Source organism: Tinamus guttatus, unplaced genomic scaffold, assembly GCF_059628265.1.
Source record: "Tinamus guttatus ecotype Peru unplaced genomic scaffold, ASM5962826v1 Tinamus_guttatus_pri_ptg000866l, whole genome shotgun sequence".
Classification (NCBI taxonomy): Eukaryota; Metazoa; Chordata; class Aves; order Tinamiformes; family Tinamidae; genus Tinamus; species Tinamus guttatus.
In genome coordinates, this window is record NW_028289400.1 from 552,501 (window position 1) to 577,281 (window position 24,781).

At 60.6% G+C, this 24,781-nt stretch overlaps 3 protein-coding genes across 3 annotated transcripts in view; 1 reads left to right on the forward strand and 2 right to left on the reverse strand.

Annotated features, from left to right (window-relative positions):
- The window catches only part of RASSF2 (Ras association domain family member 2), a 6,912-nt gene extending 6,805 nt beyond the window's left edge, over positions 1-107 (forward strand). Inside the window, exon 10 of the mRNA XM_088537774.1 lies at positions 34-107. Coding sequence (XP_088393900.1) covers positions 34-103 — 70 coding nt within the window. The 3' untranslated portion in view covers positions 104-107. The remainder of the gene's footprint in view (positions 1-33) is intronic.
- A 5,560-nt stretch (positions 108-5,667) lies between these two features.
- PRNP (prion protein (Kanno blood group)) lies at positions 5,668-6,536 on the reverse strand. The gene has a single exon (XM_010215372.2). The coding sequence runs from the start codon at positions 6,534-6,536 to the stop codon at positions 5,763-5,765; it is 774 nt and encodes a 257-aa protein (XP_010213674.2). The 3' UTR covers positions 5,668-5,762.
- A 6,648-nt stretch (positions 6,537-13,184) lies between these two features.
- On the reverse strand, positions 13,185-23,558 carry PROM2 (prominin 2). The gene is made up of 23 exons (XM_088537820.1): positions 23,324-23,558; positions 23,174-23,223; positions 21,880-22,085; positions 21,667-21,787; positions 21,239-21,302; positions 21,046-21,135; positions 20,019-20,218; positions 19,459-19,533; positions 19,322-19,385; positions 18,237-18,396; positions 18,008-18,160; positions 17,220-17,343; positions 17,020-17,111; positions 16,328-16,412; positions 16,103-16,249; positions 15,479-15,550; positions 15,274-15,366; positions 15,142-15,195; positions 14,457-14,537; positions 14,312-14,380; positions 14,118-14,207; positions 13,858-13,964; positions 13,185-13,248 (listed from the first exon to the last, which is right to left on the reverse strand). The coding sequence occupies exons 1-23, from the start codon at positions 23,556-23,558 to the stop codon at positions 13,185-13,187; spliced, it is 2,496 nt and encodes an 831-aa protein (XP_088393946.1).
- Positions 23,559-24,781: the final 1,223 nt, after the last annotated feature.

The following is a 24,781-nucleotide window of genomic DNA, read 5'->3' on the forward strand; positions in this document are numbered from 1 at the left end:
AGGGGCCTCAGCTCTGTCCCCTTTCTCCCGCAGATATTCCGTGCTCCGCCTGATGATCGAGCAGAGGCTGGAGGAGATTTCCAAAGGGCCGGCGCGGATGTGAGCCCGCTCCGGGGCCGCATTCCCGCACACTGTAGCAACCGCCTCTGAGCCTCCCTCTTTCCCCCTCCTGCCCTTCCCAACGCCGGCGGCAGCGGCCGAGCCCCTTCGCCGCACCGTGTTTTGGGATTCGTTTGCATTTTCCTTGCAAAAGAAAGCACATTTTTCTAGGAAAAAAGCACATTTCTCATGCAAAAAAAAAAAAAAAAGAGCAATTTCTATTGCAATAATTGTCAGGTTTTGGGGCTCGGACAATGCTCCCGACTGCTTTTTTGCAAGGAGCCACTGCAAAAAGCGGGGTGGCGACAGTGGTGGAGTCGCTTCCCGGGGGCTTTTCCCCTCTCTGCCGCTTGGATCCACCGGCTTAACCGTCCCTTCCCCCTCCTCTCTCATTTGCACTAATTAACCTGTGGATTTAACGATGCACCGACCTCTCTGCTGGACCTAACATGCCAAATAGCGGCCGCGAGCTGCTCCCCATCCCCATGCAATAGCACAAACCCGTCCGGGAAACCCTTTCCGTCCCGATTTTTGGGGACTCGGAGCATCATTTCGTGCATCGTCGGAAGCTGCTCCGAGGCTTTTTTTTTTTTTTTTTTGCAACGTTTGTAACTTTTATAACGGTACCTTTTACACGCACCCCTCACCCCCCGTTACCGGAAAGTGTTGTACAGCCCGTTTTTGCCTAAAATAAAGCACTTTGCGGGGAGAAATGCCGCCGAGGTGGCTGTGACCTTCTGGGGAGCACGGCTGGATCCTTCTGGGTAATTTTGCGGGCCATGGGGGGCCAAAAAGGACCCCAAAATGGGATTTTGGGAGGGGATGCAGCTGAGCTGCTGTTTTGCAGCAAAGGGGAGAAGTTGCTGGAGGTTTCGGAGAGGGTTTTTGCAGCGGGGGAGGCGCGTGACGCCGGCGCTGTTTGTCTCCCGCCCGGCTTTGTCCGCTGGGAAAACCCTAATCCCCGGTCGGAGCCGGCCAAAAGCGGCGGCGGAGAAGCGGCGGGAGCCCCATTGCCGAGCACACGGGTAAGGGCGGCCCGGAGCAGCGGGAAAACCCGGGAATTGCAGGGCTAGCGGGGAACGCCGTGCATGAAACATCGTGCGCAGAGCGGGAAGCACTGGGAAGAGTGCTGGGAAAATGCCTAGTGCGGATGGGGGCGAAATGGGGAATGTTGAAGGAGTTTTTGCTCCAATGGGAGGGTTTTGGTGCATTTGGGAGCAGCGTCCAGCTCCGGCACTGGTGGTTTCCCACTGGGGTGTGATTCCATGAGTTTTAGGGGGCAGAAAGGACTAAGGGAAAGGAAGGGAAAAGGGGATGGAGCAGCAATTCCCATGGGGCTTGGTGAGCAGAGGTGGTTGTAAGTACTGGGGATGGGAATTGTTTTTTTTTTTTTCCTTGGATATTCTGGAAAAGAAAAAAGGGATTTTGGCGGCACAAAGCTATTTAAAAACACGTCCTCCAAAGCCTCCAAAAGAGGCAACGGGCAGAAAGTCGGCACTTTGTGCAGGGGGGCGCCGGGAAGCATCCGGCGGTCGGAACGCGGGAAACGCTGACGCGGCCGATCCCGGCTCCAGGGGGGCCTTTTCCAAAGGGGCTTTGGGAGCGGGGCCGGGCGGCGATGGCTCAGCAGCCCGGGCACAAAGAGGCTGTTTGCTCAGCACCCATCCCCATCCTCGCGCGCGAGATGTCTTATCTAACCACATACAACCATGCGGAGCTCAATATATTCATATATTAATTAATAATCCATTAATATATCCTTTTCTTTACGTACAGGGGGGTCTATGGGTTGCCCGGAGCTGTAGGAGGAGCCGGGATGAGACGCTGGCGCCGGGCGCTGCTGCTGCTGCTGCTCCTTGGCCTCCTGTTGGCCGGAGCCCACGGGCGCCGCGGCCGCTCCGGAGCCTTCGGAGCCGCATCCCGCGGCTCCGGCCGCGGCTCCAAGGTGGCCGGAGCCATCGCGGCCGGGGCGGCCGCCGGCTACGGGATGGGGCTGCTGGGCCGCCCGCGCCCCGCGCGCCTGGGCCCCGGCGTCCTGGGCGCCCGGCCGGCCGCGGCCGGCGGCTTCCACGCTCCGAGCTGGCCCGGGGGCTACGGCAAGAGGGGACAGCCCAGCCGGGCCGCGCCGGGGCCGGACGGGGCCACCGCGACGCTGCTGCTGCTGCCGCCGCTGCTCTGCGCGGCCGGGCGCGCGCTCCTGCGCTGAGCATCCCGGGATGCATCCGGATGCGCCCGGAGCAGCGGGTGATCCAAGGAGTCTGGGAGCATTGCCGGCCGCAGCAACACTGTGAATGCTCCGCTGTGGATTTTGATGGGAAAACTCCCATCCAAAGCCCCCTGGGACCCACGGGATGGACAAGCAGGGGGCTCGTAGGGGTCGGAGATGCCTTTTTAAGCACGGGATAAATTTGCTCGTTGTTATCCCAGTGCCCAAGAGCGAGGCCGGGGCTGGAGCATCCCTGCTCCAGACTCGCCTCCCTGCCGGCAAACCATGATCCCAACCTCGCGCTTGCAATAAAGTTTTGCCTTGAGACTCCCGCACGTTTTGGGTCACATTCCTACTGTTTTTCTCTCCTCTTTGGCATCACCCACTGCAGCCCGGGGGATTCGCTCTTCCCAGGGTGATTTCTTTGCATTTGCTTTTTGAGCCCATTTGCAATTTTGGGCTCAGCTTTCCCTGAATGGAATGTTTTCTTCTGGAGTTAGTGTTTTTTTTTCCCCATTTTTCCCTATAGCATCCCTGGCTTGTAATTCATGCCGAGCTTTCATGCAATATTTGGCTACTTGCAAGCCCCATAGTGGGCTTTGACCACCAGATGCAGAAAAGAGGGAGGAATCGAGCTGGGAAACATCCCAGGGAAGCAGAGGCAGGACAGGGGAAGATTCATCCTCCGCATTTTGCCAGGTTTTGCCCCCAAAATCTCCTGCATGCTGCTTTCCTGCTCCGTTTGCACGGGAATGCAGCCCCGGGGCCGGGAGCAGCTCCCGAAATTCGGGAGCAAGCAGGGAGCGCGCGGCCCTCGGAAGCGCCGGTGCGGCAGCTCCGACGGGAGATGGAGCTGTTGCCCGCGCTCCTCCGTTTCCAAATCCCAAGCATGGATATTCCCACCCACCGCCTCCCGAGCGGCTCTGGGCTCCCTCCCCTGATGCATTTGTGATTTTGGGGCATATTCCTTGTTTTTTAGCCCCTCCAGCATGTGCTTTCCCCACTCCAGGGCTTGCGTGGTTGCAATGTCCCCTCGTCCCGGGTGCATTTGGCAAACGCAGGAGTTGGAGCAGGATGAAGAAGACATCACACGAGGTTTTGTTTTGGTTTTTTTCCTTTTTTTTTTTTTTACGGCTTGCGCACAGGGAAAATGCAGCGTGTGGGAGCGTGACTTTTCCTTTCCCCCTTCCCCTTTTCCCCCTCTTTTTTCCATGACCTCATTTTGGAAAGGAGCCCCGCACAGCTTGTTTTTCCATCACCGGTTAATGAACAGCTTGAACTGTCGCCACCAGACAGATGGGGCTGCTCGTGCCCGGCTTTTTTCTGCTTTCTCACTTCCCTTTTGACCTTTAAAAATAGGAGAAAAAGCTCCTTGTCCCCCCCAAAGGTCACTGCCTTGTTTGTATCCCAGTGCAGGGCTCATAGGGGAGCTCCGCACGTGACATCCCATCGGGTTTCCCCTTCCAAGCGACCATGGATAATCCCCAAGGGCATTTACTACTGGAAAAGTTATTAATTCTGAATGTCATATTAATTTGTTCTGTTTGAAACAGAGCAACGGGGCTGCTTTGGCAGGGGACATCTGAGTCTCTTGTAGTGTTAACCAGGGCTTTGCATGTGTTGCTCCTGAAGCAACAAGCATTTATGGGCCAAAAAAATGAAGTTTGTACCCAAAATGCAGGTACGAATGGGTTGTGTGGGGAGAAGAAACCCTTTTCCCTATCCGTTGTATCACTTTTATTTCTTATTTTATATATATTAAAAAAAACATTTTCATGGTCCAGAGTTAGAGCTGCTGCTTGGGTCAAGGTGACCCAAGGAGCTAAAAAGGGGCCTAAATTTATGAAAGAGCCGCGTAACGGAGCCCGACTGGCGCCTTTGCTTTGCTTATTTTAATATTAACCAGACATTGAACATTTATAAAAGTATCGGGACGTAAAACTTGGTTACGCGTACCGTTAACAAGTGTACAAAACGTTCCCCTATCGCAAAGTCCTGCTTCTATGGTGAAGGTCCTCCAAGTTTTCTATACAATATATATATATATTTACGTATATATAAATATCCATCGAGCTCACACTGAAGCAAAAAGGGCTTAGGGCGGTTTTGGTGTCATCCAGTGCTTTGCAAAAAGAAATATAATAAAAATACACGAGATATATTAGGTACTCGCTGGCTTTACGTTGAGATGTACATATAGCTACAGGCCCTTTGCATGAGCCAGGGGAGCTGGAGCGCTGCGTAGCCAACAAATCACTTGCAAAAGGTGGTTTCCAGCATCCCGGTGTTTTTCCTATCTCCCGGAATCACAAGCAAGGAGCGGGGCTGGTTCCTGTGAACATGCAGGGGGCGGTTTTGGGGGGAATTAGCCTGGAAAAGGTGCAAGGACGGCCTGTGACTTTGCAATCCGAGGGTCTTGCTTAAAAACCAGGTCTGTCCTTCCCTCCATGCATCCCAAAACAGCAGCGTGGCCGGCCGGGGCCCGGAGCGATGCTCAACACCGTGTCCCGGAAAAGGGTATTTTAGCATCACCGATACTAAGCAGATTAGCTAAGAGGTCGCTCATTAGCAAAGAGGATTTCCCGCGGCGCTCCGAGGAAGAGGACGATGCCGGGCTGAAGGCCCCTTCTTCCTGTGTCCGGCTCCGTAACTGGCCATCACTTTGCGCCGGCGTGGGACGAACGAGGCACGAGAGTGAATCCGGAGCGAAGACTGGCTAAACTTGAGTCCCGTTGACTTTCGGTGCCGCGTTGGATGTAGAGCCTCCATGGAAATTACTGGGAATGGCTTTGGAGTAGAAGACCGATGGCTAAAATTGCATCTTAAACTTGCATCCAGTTGACTTTTGTCTGTGAATGGTTCATAGAGCCTCCATGGAGATAACCAGGAATGATTTGGAAGAGGACCGCTAATTCAAATTGTACCTTAAACCTGAGTCCTGGTGACTTGTGGCCCTGGACGGTTTGTAGAGCCTCCATGGATATTGCCCGGAACAACCTTAGGAGAGGACCGCTAACTAAAATTGTGTTTTAAACTTGCATCCCGTTGACTTTTGCCATGAACAGTGCGTAGAACCTCCATGGAGATAACTTGGAACAGCTTTGGAAGAGGACCATTAACTAAAATTGCATCCTAAATTTGTATCCCGTTGACTTTTGGGCACGAGCGGTACGTAGAACCTCCAAGGAGATACCCAGGAACAGCTTTAGGAGAGGACCACTAACTAAAATTTCATGTTAAACTTGCATCCCATTGACTTTAGGCCCTGAACGCAGAGCTTCCACGGAGACGACCAGGATCGGCTTCGGAAGAGGCCTGCCGGCATCTCGAGCATCCGGGCCGTCCGCCTGGCGCCCCTAGGACGGTATCAGTGCTCGTTAGCGCTAACGGAGCTCACGGTGCTTCACCAAAGACAGACACAAGCGAGGACGAGAGGCCGCCGGGCCGTGCGGAGGCCTCAGGGCATGGCGAGGAGGACGGCGAGGAGGACCAGGAGCTGGGGCAAGGCCTGGGCCAGGTGGGGCCGCCCGCCCGAGGCCAGCCGGTACTCGCGGTACTGCTGCACGCACATCTCCCGGATGACGCTCGTCACCACCTTGGTCTCCATCTCAGTCTCCGTCTTGTTGCCGCCGTCGGCCTCCGACGCGTTGCCCTTCTTGGCGGCGGGGCCGATGTTGTACTCGGTCACGGTGATGTTGAAGCAGTCGGCCACGAAGGCGTCCTGCGTCACGGGGCCGCTGTAGTCGCGGTAGTAGACGCGGTTGGGGTAGCGGCCCGCGTTCGTGTTCCACCACCTCTCCTCTTCGAGGCTGTCGAAGTGGTAGTGCATCCCCGACATGGCCCGGCCCATCACGTAGCCGCCCAGGCCGCCCACCACGGCGCCCGCCGCCGCCGCGCCGGCCACGTGCTTCAGGTTGGTCTTGCTCTTCGGGGGCTTCCAGGGCTTCTGGTTGTGGTAGCCGCCTCCGCTCGGCGGGTTGTAGCCCTGGCCCCAGCCGGGGTTGTGGGGGTAGCCGGGGTTGTGCGGGTACCCCGGGTTGTGGGGGTAGCCCGGGTTGTGCGGGTAGCCCGGGTTGTGGGGGTACCCCGGGTTCTGGGGGTAGCTGGGCTGGCGGGGGTAGCTGGGCTGGCGCCCGGCGCCCCAGCCGCCCGGTTTGCCCTTGCCCTTCTTGGCGACGCCGACGTCGGGGCCGAGGCCGAAGAGCAGGAGCAGCAGCAGGAGCCCGGCCATGGCGCGGCGGCTGCGGGGACACAACGGAGGGGACACCCCGGGTCACCAACACCCCAAAAACCAGCGTCCCGCACCCCCCACACACCCCTACACCTTCACCCCGACACGGGGACGCCGGTTCCTCCAACAGCCGCGATTCGCAGAGGGGAAACCGAGCTCCCCAAAAGCCTCAATTGACCCAAATTTGTCAAATCGGGCAGATTAAATGAGGCTGCGGCTGCACATTCCCGGGAACGCCGGAGCTGCGGTGTGGGAGGCGGGAAGGCCGAAAGCGAATGGATTGGGATGGCAGCGCAGGCCCCTTGGGAAGCGCCGGCCTTGGCACGGCCAAGGGCATTTCCTGGCACTCGGAGCGGCTCCCGTTCCAGCACGGAGCAATTAAGCTCTGGAAAACAGAGCGGGAAACGCCCCGTGCCGCACCGAGACCCAGACGAGGCCGGGATGCAGCGGCTCCCATGGATGTGGGTTGGTGGTGGGATGCGTTTCTTGGCATGCCGGAGCTGGGATTAGCACAGCAGCAATTCCAGGGGGGATTTGACTCCCCTATCCCATGCCATACAGGGCCATGCAGCGGCACTAGAAAAATCCAGGCAAATGGACCAAATCGGGATAAAATAACCCGAGCCACTGTCACCCGGACCGCAGGGTCTTGGAGCATCTACCTTCCGAGCAGGATTTGTTTTCCCGGTGCTGCCTGGTTACGTAAGCGCACAAGAGGCTTAAATATCCTCTCCGGTTGCAAAAGCAGCACGGGGGATAAATAACCGCGGCGCCTCCTGCAACGGGTCAAAAATAACCCCACGAGCCAGAAATGCGGCAGGGCGAAGGCTCCGGGGATGCTCCAAGGGGGTTAAAGGCTGCGGAGGGGTGGGAAAGGCTTCCCGGGGGCACGTGACTTCCCGGAGGGAATAGGGATGCGGGGGGCGGAAAATAAGGGCGCAACAAGAGCGTCTCAGTGCGGGATCGGAGACGCGGCCGCCTCCGCCGGGAGGCGGGTGCCGGAGGAGAGCGGCGGCCTCCGGCCTGGCACGGCCGCAGCGACAAAAATCATTAAAAATATAGGAAAATAATAAACACGGCAATAATTCTTCAAAATAATAAAAAATATGCTTTTTAAATTAAAAAAAATAGTAAAAAATGATACTGATTAAAGCAACCCCAGGAGGTGCTGGAGGTTCGGGACCCACTTACCCGGGTTGGGGGGTGCCGGGGGTGTCCGTGTCGCTGCTCCGGGGCGGCCTGCGGGGAGAACCCACGCGTGTCGGGGGGAGCCCCACGGACACCACGTCCCCGTGTCCCCCCTTATCCCGAGCTCTGGGAAGGTGGAAAATGGAGGCGGGAAAGCGCCGGGGCCGCCTCCGCGCCGCGGATCCCCCGGGGGCGGCCGCCGAGGGGCCGGGTTGGACAAGAAAATAATAATAATAACAATAATAAAAAACGCGTTTTCCTCCCGGAATTGGGGGAGCGGGGCTGGAAAACCCGCCCAGGAGCCGCTGGCGCGGCGGGAAGGGCTCCCCGCGGGATGCGGAGCCGACGGCGGGTGCAAAAACACCCCAACCACAGCCCAAACCCCCCCGGTATCTAATAGAAACCCCGAATTAATCGCGATTAAACCAGCAGCCCCCCCCGCTGCCGCCCCTATTTTTAGGCCCTCGGCGCCGCCTTTTGCTGCCGGGAGGAAACAGTCGCCCGGGTCGGGATTTGCTGGCCCTGCCCGAGCCCCCCGTGCCCGGTCCCCCCCGCTCACCGCCGCTGCCGGAGCCCGCGGCCGATGTCGCTGTCGCCGCTGTCGCCGCTGCCGCAGCCGCAGCTGCGCCCGCCCGTAAATAGCGAGAGGGAGGAGCGGGCGGAGCCCGGACCGCGCCGCCCCCCGGCGCTGCCCCACGGCCCGGACCCACGGCCCGGACCCACGGCCTGGACCCACGGCGTCTGCCCATGGCCCCAACCCCACAGCATCGTCCCCATGGCATCGTCCCCACGACCCAGACCCACAGAATCGTCCCCACAGCATCATCCCCACAGCCCAGACCCATGGCATCGTCCCCACGGCATCTGCCCATGGCCTCAACCCCATGGCATCGTCCCCATGGCATCGTCCCCACGACCCAGACCCACAGAATCGTCCCCACAGCATCATCCCCACAGCCCAGACTCATAGCATCGTCCCTACAGCATCGTCCCCACGGCATCTGCCCATGGCCCCAACCCCACGGCATCGTCCCCACGGCCCAGACCCACAGCATCGTCCCCACGGCATCTGCCCATGGCCCCAGCCCCAAGGCATTGTCCCCATGACATCGTCCCCACGGCCCAGACTCATGGCATCGTCCCTACAGCATTGTCCCCATGACATCTGCCCATGGCCCCAACCCCATGGCATCGTCTTCGCGGCATCATCCCTACAGCATCGTCCCCATGGCATCATCCCCATGATCTCTGCCCCACGACATCATCCTCCATGGCCCCAGCCCCATGGCTTCATCCCCACGTCATTGGCCCATGGCACTGTGCCCACAGCCTCTGCCCCATAGCACCCACCCCATAGCACCCTCCCTGCACGGCTTCTCTGTGCAATCACCCCATAGCACCCACCCCATAGCACCCACCCTCCAGCATCCACCCCATGTAGCCACTCTGCACAGACACCCCATAGCATCTACCCTATAGCATCCACCCTACAGCATCTACCCCATAGCATCCACCCCACAGGGCCACCCTACAGCATCTACCCCATAGCATCCATCCCACAGGGCCACCCTACCCATCTACCCCATAGCATCCACCCCATAGCATCCACCAGCTTTAGCCAAGAAATCAGTGGGAGGATCCTCATCCCACAAAATAGTTAGGAATTCTGCAGGGAATAAAATGCACTCTGGGAAAAGCTTGGAGCTGGTTTCCCACTTTCACTGCCTCTGTCTCCGGAGGAGAAAAATCCCCTCCCACGTGGCACGAGTTCCTGCTGACATTTATTTCTGAGGCTTTCATAATGCATTTAATGGGAAAAAGCTTCCCAGAAGCAAATTAGAAGATCCTACGGGATCCTCAAGAGATGCCAGAGCTTTTACAGCCTCTTTTTTCTTTTTGGAAGAGAGCCGTATATTTGGCCACAGCGCACGGAAGGCTGGATGAAACCCATGCATTAGAAGTTGCTCTTATCCCATTTGAGTTCTTGCTGTATCTTAAATAAATTATTTTGGGGTTTCTTCACAACTTCTTGAGCTATTAGCAAACATTATTATTATTATTATTATTATTATTATTATTATTATTATTATTATTATTATTATTATTTCTATGGCCACGAAAGCTTGGAAAACAGATTTTGCTCTTATTCCTTTGGCAAAAATGTGCAGCCCTGGCAATATCCCGGCCCATGAGGAAGACGGAAAACAGGAGGCGGTTGCACAACCAGCCGGAATAACGAGGAAGCGGCGGCAATTCCCGTACGGCCGTCACGGCTCCGTCACGTCGGCCCTTACGCAAGCACCAGGATGGGGAACAGGAGGCTTTAAATGAGGCTTAAAACACCCATTGTGCTGCTGGGGCTCAAAATTCCCCTTGATGTCACGTTAGGCTGCAAAATTTCTAGGAAAAAGGTACCGAGGCCAAAGGAAAAGAGTGCAGGAAAAGAGTGAGTGGAGGAGGGAAAATCTGGAGCATCGGGAGGGAGCCGGAGGCTTTGAGAGGAGACAGCGGATGAACCAAGTCGTGTTTTTTTCCCATTGCATTTCCAAGGGAATTTGCAAGGAGAAGCCGTCGCAACGTGAGAAATATCCCTCTGTAAAACATCATAAAATATCATGGAATATTGTAAAACATAAAGAAATCATAAAACCTCATAATAAAGGGGCTTTGAAGTCCTTTTCTTGGGGGGCTGGGAGTTTTGGGGCCAGCAAGAACATGATGAATTAACCCAGGAACGGGACGTGGCAACGGAGGAAGGGCCTCCATGGAGAACAATTCCCTACTGTGTCCGGGAAAAGCAGCCAGGGAAGAGCCTCAATCCCTCGGAGAAAGGGAACATTATGCCCTTGGGTATCAATAACTTGTTTTTTTTCTTACTTTCGCTCTCTTTTTCCAGCAGCGTTTCGGCTCTTTTAAGGCCGCGTGCTGCCCGCCCGGCCCTGCCAGCTGGATTCCTTATAGGAAAGGCAAAACTTGGATATTTCTGTGCACAGCAGGGCTTGGCGAGTGACTCACCCGGAGGTTTTCCTTCGCCCTATCCCGGTTATTTTTAACCCGTCATCCCTGCGGAGAGGGAGGCGGGAAGACGCGTGACACCCGGCATCGCGGCTGCCACATAAATCACTGCCACCTCATTCATGTCCCCGCGTGGGGCAAATTTAATTAGGAAAAAATTAAGAAGAGGAAGGAATAGGCTGGAACAACCCAGGCTGGAGATGGAAAAAAAAGGGGAGGGAAAATGCATCATGATCCTTTTCTTTTCTCTATTCTGTGTCTCATTCCCGGGCTGTGCCTTGTTTATTCCGCAGAATCCGAGCGTGCTGTGACGTGCCGTGACCTGGTTTCTAAATCCCAGTGAGGACGAGATGCCAAAACGCTCCCACAAAGCCTCTTACTCCAGCGGTGGGCACGTTTCCACCCGGATCTTCCCCCCTGTCCACGTGGCAAAGGGATCCCCAAGGGGGTGGGCTCATTCCTGCTCTTTCTGCTTTTTTTTTTAACCCGTGATTAAATGGGAATACGCAGGGAAGAATGAGGTTTGGGAAGACGTGTGTGTTCTGGGGGGAAGTGGTTGGATTTTTTTCCTAGCTTTTTTTATTATTATTTATTTAGATATTGGGACTGGTTTCCCTCTTGGCCTTGCCGCACATTTGGCGAAGCCTCCAGGTGGATCCAGGGCCGCTCCGGAGCTTTCCGGACATCCAAACAACATTAAGGGCTTCATTAAGGCAGCTGCCGGAGGCGGGAAAGCATCGGCCTTTCCCACCAGAGCATCCTGCATCCCAGCGGATCGGCTGCCAACGCCCCGTTGCTATGGACACAGCATCATCCCGGCGTCACCATGGCAACCGGTTGGGTACCAGCCCCGAGGCGGGGTGATGCTCTCGCTCCCCTGCTTTAAATACACAATAAATTGGCTTGGGAAAAGGTTTTTCCCACTGGAGCGGTGGCATCTGGGAGCCGTGAGTTGCAACTACCTTGTTTGTAAAGAGTAGGATCACGTAAAATCCCCATGGGGTTGTTTCTATGCGGATGAGGCTGGGGTTTTTTTGTGTGGGTGCAGCTGATTTTTGACTTTTAGATGTGTTGATATGCTGGGTAAAAACCTGAGGAATATTGTGTCTTCCAGATGCATATCAAGGTATTAAATCCCTGGAAATAAATAAATGAAATGAAATGAAATGAAATGAAATGAAATGAAATGAAATGAAATGAAATGAAATGAAATAAAGCAAAATAAAATAAAGTAAATAATAAAATAAAACAAATGAAATGAAATGAAAAAATGAAATCTCTGCAGATATTCTGGCATGGAGAGGAGCTGATCTTTGCTCAGGGCACCATTTCCCAGTGCACTTTTCTATCCCGCTTTTGGGAAGGAATGGGATGTTAATCATCAAACGTGACCCTGCTCAGGATGTTGAATCATTATCCAGCTTGTCCCCTTTGTGTTTTTTTTTTTAATTATTATTTTTTCCAGGTATCATGCAGTTCAGGCAAACTTTCTGGGTGATTTCTTGGCAATTTGCTATAATCCTGCGGGGGTGGCTGCTCATGCTCACAGTATTTCCAAATCCAGTCAGGGAGGAGGGGGGTTACGAGGGAAATTTCAGGCACTTGCCAATATTTTGGGGTGTTTTTCCCCAAAATCTCACTGCTTATTAGACCAGAATTGGGTGTACAGGTGCAAACCTGTCTTGTGTTTTTTATCCCAGCATCTTCATGGCAGCTGGATGATCCTCCAACTCTTTTCAATCCCGCACAGCCTATGGTTTTATTTATTTAAGAATACTAAATTATTCATTCTTTCAATTAAATACTAAGAATTTGACTCCTTTATTATTGATTTAGAAATAAAATAACCCAAAGCATTTGGCCCGTTTCCGTGTGCCCAGTGGAAAAGGGGGGAAATGCCCTTTACTGCAGCCAGGGCGGAAATTCCTCCTGCGGGGAATTCCGGCACCTCAGGAATTCGGGAGGGGGAATGAGCATACAAAGAGGTGCCCGGCAGGGAGCAGGAAGCGTCGTTTCTTTTTTTAAAATATATATTTTATTAATGTTTTTCCTTTGGCTAGGGAATACGAAGCGGGGGGTTGCGGCGAGGGGGCAGCTCCCCTTCCCTTGGGATTTGCCGCTCGGAGAAGCAGAGCTGCCTGGTCCCAGGCGTCGGGAGGGATGTGGAAGGGAGGGAAAGGGTTGGGGGGAATGTGAAGGGCTGGGTGGGATCCACAGGGAAAGGGCTGAGGATTCCCAGCTCCCAGAGCCCCCTCAGCTCCGGAGCTCCCTAAAGGTCCCGGATCCAGCGTCCTTCCCTGGCCCCCATAGGGCGCCCTGACCCGCTGTTTTTCCCACTCTCCGGGGAATTCCCGCTCCCACGGAGCTCCGAGCGCCTCCGGCCCCAGCAGCCGCGCGGGAGCTCCCGGGGGTGCGACGAGCGGCTCCGGGCTCAGCGCGGCGGCCCTAGAGCTTGAGCGCGGTGACACGCGGGATGTGGAAGGGACAGGTCTCCTCCGAGCCCGTGGAGCTGCCGGATGAGGGATACGGTGGGATAGGGATGGATGGGGTGGGGTGGAGTGGGATGCATGGGATGGGATGGGGATGGGATGCGTGGGATGGGAGAGGATTGAGGGATGGGATAGAAGGGGATGCATGGGATGGGATCAGGTTGAGGGATGGGATGGGATGGGAGGGGATGCACGGGAGGGGAGCGGATTGAGGGATGGGATGGGAGGGGATGCATGGGATGGGATGCATGCGATGGGATCAGATTGAGGGATGGGATGGGAGGGGATGCATGGGATGGGATGCATGGGATGGGATCAGATTGAGGGATGGGATGGGAGGGGATGCATGGGATGGGATGCATGGGATGGAAGTGGATTGAGGATGGGATGGGATGGGTTGGGATGGGACAGGACGGGATGAGATGGGATAGGACAGGACAGGATGGGAAGGGAAGGGATGACATGGGATGGGATAGGATGGGACAGGATGAGACGTGACGGGACAAGACGGGATTGCACAAGACAGGATGGGAAGGGATGGGGAGGGAATGAGGTGGGATGGGAGAGGACGGGAAGGGATGGGATGGGGTGCGGGATCCCGGAGGCCGCCGGCGCCGCGCGTCGCCTACATGAGCCGGTTGCGGACGGGTCGGAAGTGCCTGGCGAGGCGGAGCGCGAGGGCGATGCCGGGCACGAGGCAGACGGTGCAGCAGCCCAGGCTGAACCAGAAGGCGTTCTGCAACGGGGCAGCGCCGAGCGTGGCCGCGCGCTCCGGGCACTCCGGGCGCTCCGGATGCTCCAGGTGCTCCGGGCGCTCCGGGTGCTCCGGGCGCTCCAGGTGCTCCGGGCGCTCCGGATGCTCCGGGCGCTCCGCGGCCGCCGGCCTTACCCAGGGGTCGGCGATGCGGTCGCACAGGATCACGCGGCCGTTGTCCAGCGCCGTGGCCAGCGGCTGGCACGAGGCCACGTCCTCGCGGAGCTGCAAGGCGAGCGGCGCCCTCGCGGTTCCCGCCCCGGGAGACGACGCCGGGCGCGTGGATCCGGGCGGATGATCCCGAGGGATAGCCCGGAGCTGGCACCTACCGTCTGCGCGAGCCAGTGCAGGTACTGGGAGAAGTAGCGCAGCTCCTTCCTGGCGAAGCAGGCGAGCTCCTGCGGGAAGAGCGGCCGGCGCCGAGGGGTGTCCGTCCCCATTCCCATCCCCATTCCCATCCCTGTCCCTGCTCACCTGCCGCAGCAGCCGCTGCGCCTGTGCCGGGAGCGTCGCCTCTGCTGCCGCCGCCGCCGCCAGCGTCCTGTTCACCCGCGCCTGGGCCGGGATGGGCGGGATGTGCAGCCCGGGAACACCCGGAGCGGGAATGTCCAGGGAATGGCGGGGTGGGATGCAGCGGGGTGCAGTGCTGGGCATGCAGGGAGCAAGGGGGCTTGCAGGGGGGCTTGGCATCTCCAGAGCTTTGCGTGCTCCAAGGGGGTTGCATATTGCAGCGGGGTGGATAATGTAGGGGGCTACATGCTCTGGAGAGGGGTTGCATATTGCATGGGGTTGCATGTTGCAAGGGAGGGTTGCACGCTGCAGGGGTGCATGCTGCAGGGTGGTTGCATTTTGCAGAGGGGTTGCGTGCTGCAAGGTGGTTGCATGCTGCAGGGTGGTTCCCTGCTGCAGCGGTGGGTTGCATGCTACAAGGGTGCATGCCGCAGGAGAGGTTGCATGCTGCAGCGGTGGGTTGCATGCTGCAAGGGTGCATGCTGCAGGGGAAGTTGCATGCTGCAAGGGAGGGTTGCAAGTTGTGGGGGGTTTGCTTTGCAGCGGGGAATCCACTTGGGACAGCATCTTTTCCATTTTTTTTTTTTTTTCCCCAGGAATAACTCAGTTTTGGACACGGATCCCATGGGCCCCGTGGCCCCACACGCACCTGCAGCTGCGGCGCCAGCGCCGAGAGGAACCGGACGCTCTCGCCCAGCGTCACCTGTGGGACAGACACCCCTGAGCCCGGCGCCACACGGGGGGACAGGGCCACCCCCCGCTGTCCCCAGCAGGGACTCACCACCAAGGCCTCCTGCTCCCGCAGCGTGTGGTTGTGCAGCCGCCAGAGCGCCCGCGCCTCGGCCGCCAGGCGCGCGGCCACCGTGCCGTTGCGCTGCGGGGACGGAGCGGGGACGTCAGCGGGGACGGCACCCCCAGGACGGCAGTGGGGACGGTGGCCCCGGGATGGCGGCGGGGACGGTGGCCCCGGCACCCCCGGCTCTCACCTGCACCCGCTGCAGCCCCTCCAGCCGCCCGGCCAGGACGCCCGGGCTGCTCCTCACCAGCGACGTCCGCATCTGCGGGGAGGACACGGAGCGCGTCGGGATGCACGGGATGGGGTGGATGGGATGGCAAGGGGAGGGATGGAAGGGATGGGATGGGACCGGAAGGAATGGGACGGGAAGGGATGGGATGGGATGGGATGGGATGGGATGGGATGGGATGGATGGGAAGGGATGAGATAGGATGGGATGGAATGGGGTAGGATAGGATGGGTTGGGATGGATAGGATGGGATAGGATAGGATGTATGGGATGGGATTGGATGGATGGAGTGGGATGGGATGGGATGCAATGCAATGGGATGGGCTGGGATAGGTTGGGTGGATGGGGTGGGAAAGGATGGGATGGAAAGAGCTGGGATGGGATGGGAAGGGATGGGAAGAGATGGTATGGTATGGAACAGGAAGGATGGAATAGGATGCACTGGACGGGATGCACAGGATGGGATGGGATGGGAAGTATGGGATGGGATGGGACAGGACTGGATGGGATGGGATGCACGGGGTGGGATGGAACGGAACAGGACAGGATGGAAGGGATGGGATTCGTGCTCCCTCACGCTCCCACCTCCTCTTGGAAGCTCCCATAGTCCACGCGGTCGGCACCAGAGCGGGCGAAGGTCTCCAGGTCCCCCCTGAGCTCCGGGTGCAGCAGCCGCACGTCGCCCAGGCGGGTGCTGAAGTCGCCCAAGCGTTTCTGGAAGGCGCCCGCGAACTGCAGGGCGGCAGCTCGGGATGCAGCCCGCAAAAATGCAGCCATCTATACATGTGTATCCGGGTGCATCCCGCTCACCTTGGAGACTTGGAGCTGCTGGTCCAGGTCGTAGGAGGTGTTGAGCTGCAGCACTTCCCAGAGCCCCGCACCGCTCCGGCACTCACTGCCCGGGGAAAAGGGGGAATTGCAGCCACCGGCAAAGCGGGAGATGCCAACGGGGGCTGCAAATATGTGGGTGCAAATGGGGCTGCAAATGGGGGTCTGCAAATAGAGCTGCTAATGGGGTTGCAAAAGGGCAAATGCAAATGGTGGGGTGCAAATGGGGGCTGCAAATTCGGGAGTGCAAAAGGGGGCTGCAAAAAGGGGGCTGCAAATGGGGTTACAAATGACACCTGCAAATATAGGGCTGCAAATATGGGACTGCTAATGGGGGCTGCAAGTGAGGGCTGCAAATATGGGGTTGCAAATGGGGGGGATGCAAACAGGAGCTGCAAACATGGGGCTGCAAAGGGCGTCTGTAAATAGGGGCTGCAAATGGGGGCTGCAAAGGGGATGATTGCAAAGGGGGGTTGCAAATATGGGGTTGCTGGGGGGCTGAAAAGTGGGGGGCTGCAAAGCGGGGTTGCAAATATGGGGTTGCCAGGGGGGCTGCAAAGGGGAGGGCTGCAAAGGGGAGGGCTGCAAAGTGGGGGTTGCAAATATGGGGTTGCCAAGAGGATTGCAAATGGGATTGCAGAAAGCTGGGGCTGCTGCAAACGGGGGGTACTCACTGATAGACGGTGCTGAGGTTGTAGCCGCGGCGGAGGTTGAGCCGCCGGCTGAGGTTCAGCGAGGGCGGCAGGTTGCCGGGGGTGTCCAAGAACTGCGGGGAGGATGAGGAGCGTGAGGAGCCTTCGTCCTCCTGCCACGCTCCGAGCATCCCGGGAAGCGGCCGTGGGCAGGGGGACGCGGCGAGGGGAAGGAGAGGCACCTTGTAGAGCTCGTGGCTGGCCCAGCTCCGGCAGAGCAGCGTCTGCACGTTGCCCCCCAGCAGGAAGGTGGCGGAAACCAGGAGGCAGAGGAGGGCCGAGGCGAGGAAGGCCAGGGCCGTGCCGCTGTGGGGCAGAGGGTCTCCAGGGGCAAAGCTAGCGGCATCCTCCCCCCACATCCCATATCCTGCATCCACCCAGGAAAAGCCCCTTGCAAAGTCATTGCAATTAGCCCCAGGACCATTGCAACTGGCGCCCCTCCTCAAATGCTGCAAAAGGCCCCTTGGAGCCTTGGAAAAGCCCCTATGACTGTTGCAAATTGCCCCCTCCTCCTCCCAGCTCCTGTAAAATACCCCTTGGACTATTGCAAATTGTGCCCCCCCCTCCCCAGCCGCTGCAAAATGCCCCTGGGACCATTGTAAGAGCCCCATGGCCACTGCAAATACCCTCCAGCTGCTGCAAATTGCCACCCCTCTCCCCCGGCGCTGCAAAACGCCCCTCAGACGATTGCAAACTGCTGCTTGACCACTGCAAAATGCCCCTATGACCACTGCAAAATGCCCCTATGACTACTGCAAATTGCCCCTTGAGCACTGCAAATTGCACCACGACCGCTGCAAATTGCTGCCATGGGCATTGCAAATTGCCCCATGATGACTGCAAATTGCCCTATGACCACTGCAAATTGCCCCATGACGACTGCAAATTTCCCTCCCAATTGCTGCAAAAGGTCCCCTCGGTGATTGGGAATCACCCCTGCACCCTGCCCCGTCCCTCCGGCGGTACCTACAGCAGGAGCAGCCGGGCTCCGGCCTCGGCGCGGCACTCGTAGTCGCCGGGATCGCGGCGCCGGCGGAGCCCGTAGGCACCCAGCGCGGCGCCGGCCGCGTGGCACGTCCCGATGAGCAGCACGATGGAGCAGAGCGCCGTGCCGGCCGCCCACCTGCGCCGCGGGACGCTCCGGTGACACCGCGGCCCCGGCGCGGCCCCGCACCCCGCGCTGGGGGCGCCGGCGTCACCTGTAGCGCTCCCAGCGCTCGGCCGCCCGCAGGAAGGGCCGGCTCTGCTCCTCGGCTGCCCGCAGCGCCTCGCTCAGCGGCCGCGTGTAGTCGGCCGCGGGGAAGCCGGCGGCCACGTCCCGGACCTTCGCCGCCGCCTCGGCCGTCTCGGCGCGCAGCTCTGAAAGGGGAGGAGGCACCGGGGAGAGGTGCTGGTACCGTGGCTGCATCCCTGTGCTGGAGCATCCCTGCACCACTGCATCCCCATGCTGGAGTGTCCCTGTGGTCCTGCAGCCCCATGCTGGAGCATCCCTGTGGTCCTGCATCCCCATGCCAGAGCATCCCCGCATCAGAGCATCCCTGTGGTCCTGCATCCCCATGCCGGAGCATCCCTGTGGTCCTGCATCCCCCTGCCAGAGCATCCCTGCAGCACAGCACCCCCATACCGGAGCATCCCTGCACCACGGCACCCCCGTGCCGGAGTGTCCCTGTGGTCCTGCATCCCCATGGCAGAGCATCGTTGCATCCGAGCATCCCTGCGTTGCTACATCCCCATGCCAGAGCAATCCCACCCTGGAGAATCCCTATGCTGGAGCATCCCCATGCTGGAGCAGCCCCACAGTCTTGCATCCCTGCACTGGAGCATCCCTGCACCACTGCACCCCTCCACCAGAGCATCCCCGTGGTGGAACACTGGAGCATCCTGTGCTGGAGTATCCCCATATTCCTGCATCCCTGCAGTGAAGCATCCCCATGCTGGCGTATCCCTACAGCAGAGCATCCCTGCACTGCTGCATCCCTGTGCCAGAACACGCCCGTGCTGGAGCATCCCTGAGTTCCTGCATCCCTGTGATGGAGTTTCCCTATGCTAAAGCATCCCTGCACTGCTGCATCCCCGCATCACAGCACTCCCATGCTGAGCATTCCCATATGGGAGCATCCCTGCACTGGAGCATCTCTGAACTGCTTCATCCCTGTGCCAGAGCATCCCCTTGCTCCTGCATTCCCAAACCAGAGCATCCGTGCTGGAATATCCCTGCTGGAGCATCCCCATGTCCGCGCATCCCTACACCGGAGCACCCCCGGGCCGGAGCATCCCCGCTCACCCTGCACCAGCGGCGCCATCCTCTCCACGGCCAGCTCGGGGATGGCGTTGAAGGTGCCGTTGGCCTGCGAGGAGACGGGAATCGCCATGGGGAATCGCCACGGGAATCGCTCCCGCCCGCGCCGCCCCGCGCTCCACCTGCCCGATGCTGCCCTCCAAGTCGCTCCGCGGGATCCCGGCGAGCGCCTGCAGCACCCGCTCCAGCGACGGCACCTGCGGCGGAGAGAAGGGCTGGAGCGCTCCGGGGCGGCCGCCGCGTCCCGTCACGTCCCGCCGCATCCCGCCGCATCCCGCTGAATCCCGCCGCATCCCGCCGCATCCCGCCATGTCCTGCCGCATCCCACCATGTCCCGCCACGTCCCGCAGGGTCCTGCCGCATCCTGCTGCATCCCACCGCATCCCGCCATGTCCTGCCGCATCCCGCTGCATCCCGCCGCATTCCGCCGTGTCCTGCCGCGTCCTGCCACATCCTGCCGCGTCCCGCCGCATCCCGCCACGTCCCGCCGCATCCCGCTGCATCCCGCCGCATTCCACGTGTCCTGCTGCATCCTGCTGCATCCCACCGCATCCCGCCGTGTCCTGCCGCATCCCACCGCATCCTGCTGCGTCCCACTGTGTCCCACCGCGTCCTGCCACATCCCGCCGCATCCCGCTGCATCCCGCCGCATCCCGCCGCATCCCGCCGCGCCGGCTCCCACCTTGCCGTAGTCGGCGCCGGGCTCCAGGCCGCGGGCCTGGCCCAGGGCGCTGGCGCAGGAGGTGCAGCGCGGGTCGTCCAGCAGCGCCACGGCGCGTTCCCGGCGCTCCCGCAGCGCCGGCTCCGTGCGGGCCCGCGCCGCCGCCAGCGCCTGCGCCGTGCGCTCCGCCGTGCGCAGGTGCCGCAGCGCGGCCCGCAGCTCTGCGGGAGGGAAACGCGGCTCTGCCGACACCGCGGCCGCCCGCGAGCTTCCCATGCCCTCCGCGAGCTTCCCGAGCACTCCACGAGCTTCCTGCATCCTCTGCAAGCTTCCCGCAGCCTCCACGAGGCTTCCAGGCTCACCACGAGCTTTCCAAGCACTCCACAAGCTTCCTGCATCCTCTGCAAGCTTCCCGCAGCCTCCACGAGGCTTCCCGGCTCACCACGAGCTTCCCATGCCCTCCGCAAGGTTCCTGCATCCTCTGCAAGCTTCCTGCACCCTCCACGAGGCTTCCAGGCTCACCACGAGCTTCCCGAGCACTCCACAAGCTTCCTACACCCTCTGCGAGCTTCTCGCGCTTGCCACGAGCTTCCCACATTCTCCATGAGCTTCCCACACTCTCCACGGGCTTCCCACACTCTCTCCAAGTTTCCCACACCCTCCATGAGCTTCCCGCGCTCTCTCCAAGCTTCCCACATGCTCCATGAGCTTCCCACACTCTCTCCAAGTTTCCCACATGCTCCATGAGCTTCCCACACTCTCTCCAAGTTTCCCACGTGCTCCATGAGCTTCCCACACTCTCTCCAAGTTTCCCACGTGCTCCATGAGCTTCCCGCGCTCTCTCCAAACTTCCCACGTGCTCCATGAGCTTCCCACACTCTCTCCAAGTTTCCCACGTGCTCCATGAGCTTCCCACACTCTCTCCAAGTTTCCCACGTGCTCCATGAGCTTCCCGCGCTCTCTCCAAGCTTCCCACGTGCTCCATGAGCTTCCCGCGCTCTCTCCAGGCTTCCCACGCTCTCCATGAGCCGCCCGCGCTCCCCGCTACCTTCCGCCCGGTCCCGCAGCTCGGCCAGCACCGCGTAGGTCGGCGCCTTCAGCTGGGAGTGGATGGAGACCCCCACGCTCCGGCTCACGTCTGCAAAGCCACCACGGCACCGTGAGCTTCCCGGGATGCTCCATCGCTCCCGGAAAGTCCGGATTTCCGGAACGGGCAGCATCGCCGGGATGCGGCTACTCACGGGCCAGGTCGGCGAGGATCTGCCGCCGGGCAACCTGGAATTGCTCCACCACCATGTGCACCCCCTGTGGAAAACATAGGGAAAAAGGGGCCCAGGCGCTGCCGTGCATCCCGATGGGATTGCAGCCAGACTCCGGAGCGCTGTGGCCGGCAGAGGCTTTTTGGGATGCACGAAGCCTGCGCCAGCCGCCCCGGAGCACCGCGGAGGAGCCGGCACCGCCATGCAAAGCGGCGCCTTAATGAAGCTGCTCCACTTCCCAAACCGCTCCGGGAGGGAATTCCGGCTTTCCCAGGAGGAAAAGCCGAGCGGCGCCCCAGCCCCCAGCTGGGAACCGGGCTCCCCGCGCCAGGCCCTGCTGCAAAGCGCCGGGGAGGGGACGCTGCACCCCCTTGCAGGGAGCGGAGCGCGGGGACAGCGGTGTCACCCACCTGGGGGACGGCCCCGAGGTGCTGGCGCAGGGTGCGCAGGGTGGCGGGCACCGCGCTCAGCCCCGGCCCCATCTGCTCCGTCGCCCGCTGGTTGGTGACGAAGGCGCAGACCACGGCGGCGCTGGGGACAAACAGACGGGCCGTAAGCGCGAGGGGGTCCCATGGGGTCCCAGGGGGTGCCAGGGGCACCCGTGTCCCCCCGGGGACACTCACAGGCTGACGAGGGAGGTGACGGAGAGGCAGACGAGGAGGCAGCGGCGGCGGCAGGCGGGCGAGCGGCGTGGCGGCGGCAGGCGGGAGCCCCGGCAGCGCCGGCGGCCGCGCCAGTAGCAGAGGCAGGCGCCGGCGGCCGGCACGGCCAGCGCCAGCAGCAGCGCGCCCGCGGCGCCCGCCGCGTAGCCCAGCTCGTAGCGCAGGACCTGCCGGGGACACGGCCCGGTGGCGGCGGCGGCGGCGCCGGAGTCGGCGGGCGCGCGACCAGGCCGGAGGGTGGCCCGGGTGGACGCGTCCGGCTGGGATGGCACGCGGCCGGCTGGGATGGCGTGCATCCATCCCGGGCTGCATGCATCCATTCCGGGCTGCACGCATCCATCCCGGGCTGCACGCATCCATCCCAGACTGCATGCATCCATCCTGGGCTGCACGCATCCATCCTGGACAGCCTGCATCCATTCCGGGCTGCACGCATCCATCCTGGGCTGCACGCATCCATCCCAGACTGCATGCATCCATCCTGGGCTGCATGCATCCATCCTGGACAACCTGCATCCATCCCAGGCTGCACGCATCCATCCTGGACAACCTGCATCCATCCTGGGCTGCATGCATCCATCCTGGCCAACCTCCATCCATTCCAGGCTGCACGCATCCATCCCAGGCTGCACGCATCCATCCCAGACTGCATGCATCCATCCCGGGCTGCATGCATCCATTCCGGGCTGCATGCACCCATCCTGGACAACCTGCATCCATCCAGGATAGCACACATCCATCCCGAGCTGCATGCATCCATCCCAAACAGCGTGCATCCACCCAGGATAGTGCCCATCCCTCCAGGACACTGTGCATCCATCCAAAGCAGCGTGCACCCAACCAGGAGAGGATGCACCCATCCCAGACGGTGCGCACCCATCCAGGGCATTGCACATCCATCCAGGATGTGCACAAATCCCAGAGCACGCACCCATCCAGGGCATTGCACATCCATCCAGGACATGCACGAATCCCACAATGCGCGCACCCATCCAGGGCATTGCACATCCATCCAGGACGTGCACGAATCCCAGAGCGCATGCACCTATCCAGGACATCGTGCACCCATCCGGGTTGATGTGCACCCTTCCAGGGTGCTGCGCACCCACTCCGGAGAGCACGTGTCCCTCCGGGATGCCGTGCACCCATCCGCCACGGCACGCAGCCACACGGCACCGTCCCGCACCCCCTGCCATCCCATCCTCCCCCATTCCCACCGGCTCTTCCCAAGGGAATCCCCCCTGCTCCCGCTCACCTGGGACGTCCTCACGGATGCCGGATCATTGAGCGCGGCCCGGAGCAGCTCTGCAAGGGCCCCAAACGGCGCCGCGTGAGTCCCCGGCGCGGGCGCATCCCCCCCGTCCGTCCCCACGGAGCGGCGGGCGCCGGATGGGACCCGTCTCACCCGCGGGCAGCGGATTGGGCTGCACCAGGTCCAGGCAGCGTCGGACCAGGCGGTACAGCGGGTCGAGCGCCCCGGGCACGCGGTGCAGGGCCGGCACGCGGATGTCGGCGTGGGTGTCGGAGAAGCGCAGGACGGCGCCGGGGGCGCCCGGCGGGCACTGCTGGGCGCCCACCAGCACCCAGGGCAGCAGCAACGCGGCGGCGGGCGCCGGCACCCGCCACCCGGCCGCTCGCATGGCTCCGGCTCCGGCTGCCGCTCGCCTCTCCCGCGGGAAACCTGCGGAACGGGGCGGGCCGGATCCCGGGGAGAGCCGGATCCCGGGGAGCCGGCGGCGGTGCCGGCGTGCCGGGGCCGGCCCCTGCTCGCCGGCGTGGGGTAATTAAAGGGAAGAGGGAGCAGGGAGGCGCAGCCGCGCTCCGACAGGGCCTGTTGAGCCGGCCCGGCCCGGCTGGGAACGCTGCCCGTATCCGTGCTCCGCTTCCAGCCTGGTGCCCTGGGGACCGCCTGGAAAAGGGTTTTTTTTTTTTTTTCCCTTGCTAATGTGTTCCTTGTGTTTGCTGGTGAGGGAAAAATGGCAGCGGGGATTTCCCGATGGGATCTGGCGGCATGGATAACCCCGAGGACGAGGAGGACGCAGGCAGGATGCTGAGGATGCAGCATCCCCATGGAGCATCTTCGGATGGCAGCTACGAGTTTATCCACATGGCCAGGGCAGAATCCCTAACCAGGGCAAAACCTCCAGGGCTGGAAAAGTCCGGAGGCATTGGAAAGTCCTCGAGGCATTGGAAAAGCCCGGAAGCATTGGAAAAGGCCGGAGGCATTGGAAAAGCCCAAAGGCAAGCACGCCATGTAGTGTGTGGCATGGGAACATTCCCAGATGCAACGAGGTCGCCCCATTCCCGCTGTTCCCAAGCATTCCACAAGCTCCCGGGAGCCGCGGCCGGACACGACGGGCCGGGCTCGCGAGCGGCAGGCGCGCGGCGGGGCACGACAGCAAATCCAATCCGGAGCTTTAATAAGGGAATCCCGGGGGGGGGGAGACAGGAGGGCGGCCGCGGGGCTCAGACGTAGCCGTAGCTCTGCGCCACGGCCATGTCCTTCTCGCGCTGCACGAAGAACTGCAGGCGGCCGAGGCGGCCGTGCTGCGCCGCGAGCTGCCGCTGCCGCTGCGCCAGCCGCTTGAGCCGCTCGCGCTCCAGGCGCTGCCGCGGCGCCGGCGCCCGCGACGCCTCCTGCTCCGCCAGCGGCGCCGGCTTGGCCGCGCCGCCCGCCCAGGGCCCCACGCAGGGCACCGCGTCGGCCGGCGGCAGCGGCGTCCAGGGCTGCCGCGGCAGCCGCTCCCGCGCCGTCGAGCCGGCCGTGGGCGACCGGCGCACCCACGTGGGCTTCGCGCCGCCCGCGTCCGCGCCGGGGCACGACGAGGACGAGGAGGAGGAGGAGGAGGAGGGCAATGCTTCA

Excerpts from the sequence above, each read along its gene's own strand:
- PRNP (XM_010215372.2), bottom strand. The coding sequence starts at position 6,536 with ATGGCCGGGCTCCTGCTGCTGCTCCTGCTCTTCGGCCTCGGCCCCGAC.
- PROM2 (XM_088537820.1), bottom strand. The coding sequence starts at position 23,558 with ATGCGAGCGGCCGGGTGGCGGGTGCCGGCGCCCGCCGCCGCGTTGCTG. Across the intron at positions 21,788-21,879 it reads GTCACCTCCCTCGTCAGCCT|CGCCGCCGTGGTCTGCGCCT; the intron begins GTGAGTGTCCCC and ends GTTTGTCCCCAG. Across the intron at positions 17,344-18,007 it reads GGAGCCCGGCTGCTCCTGCT|CGGCACGGCCCTGGCCTTCC; the intron begins GTAGGTACCGCC and ends TCTGCCCCACAG.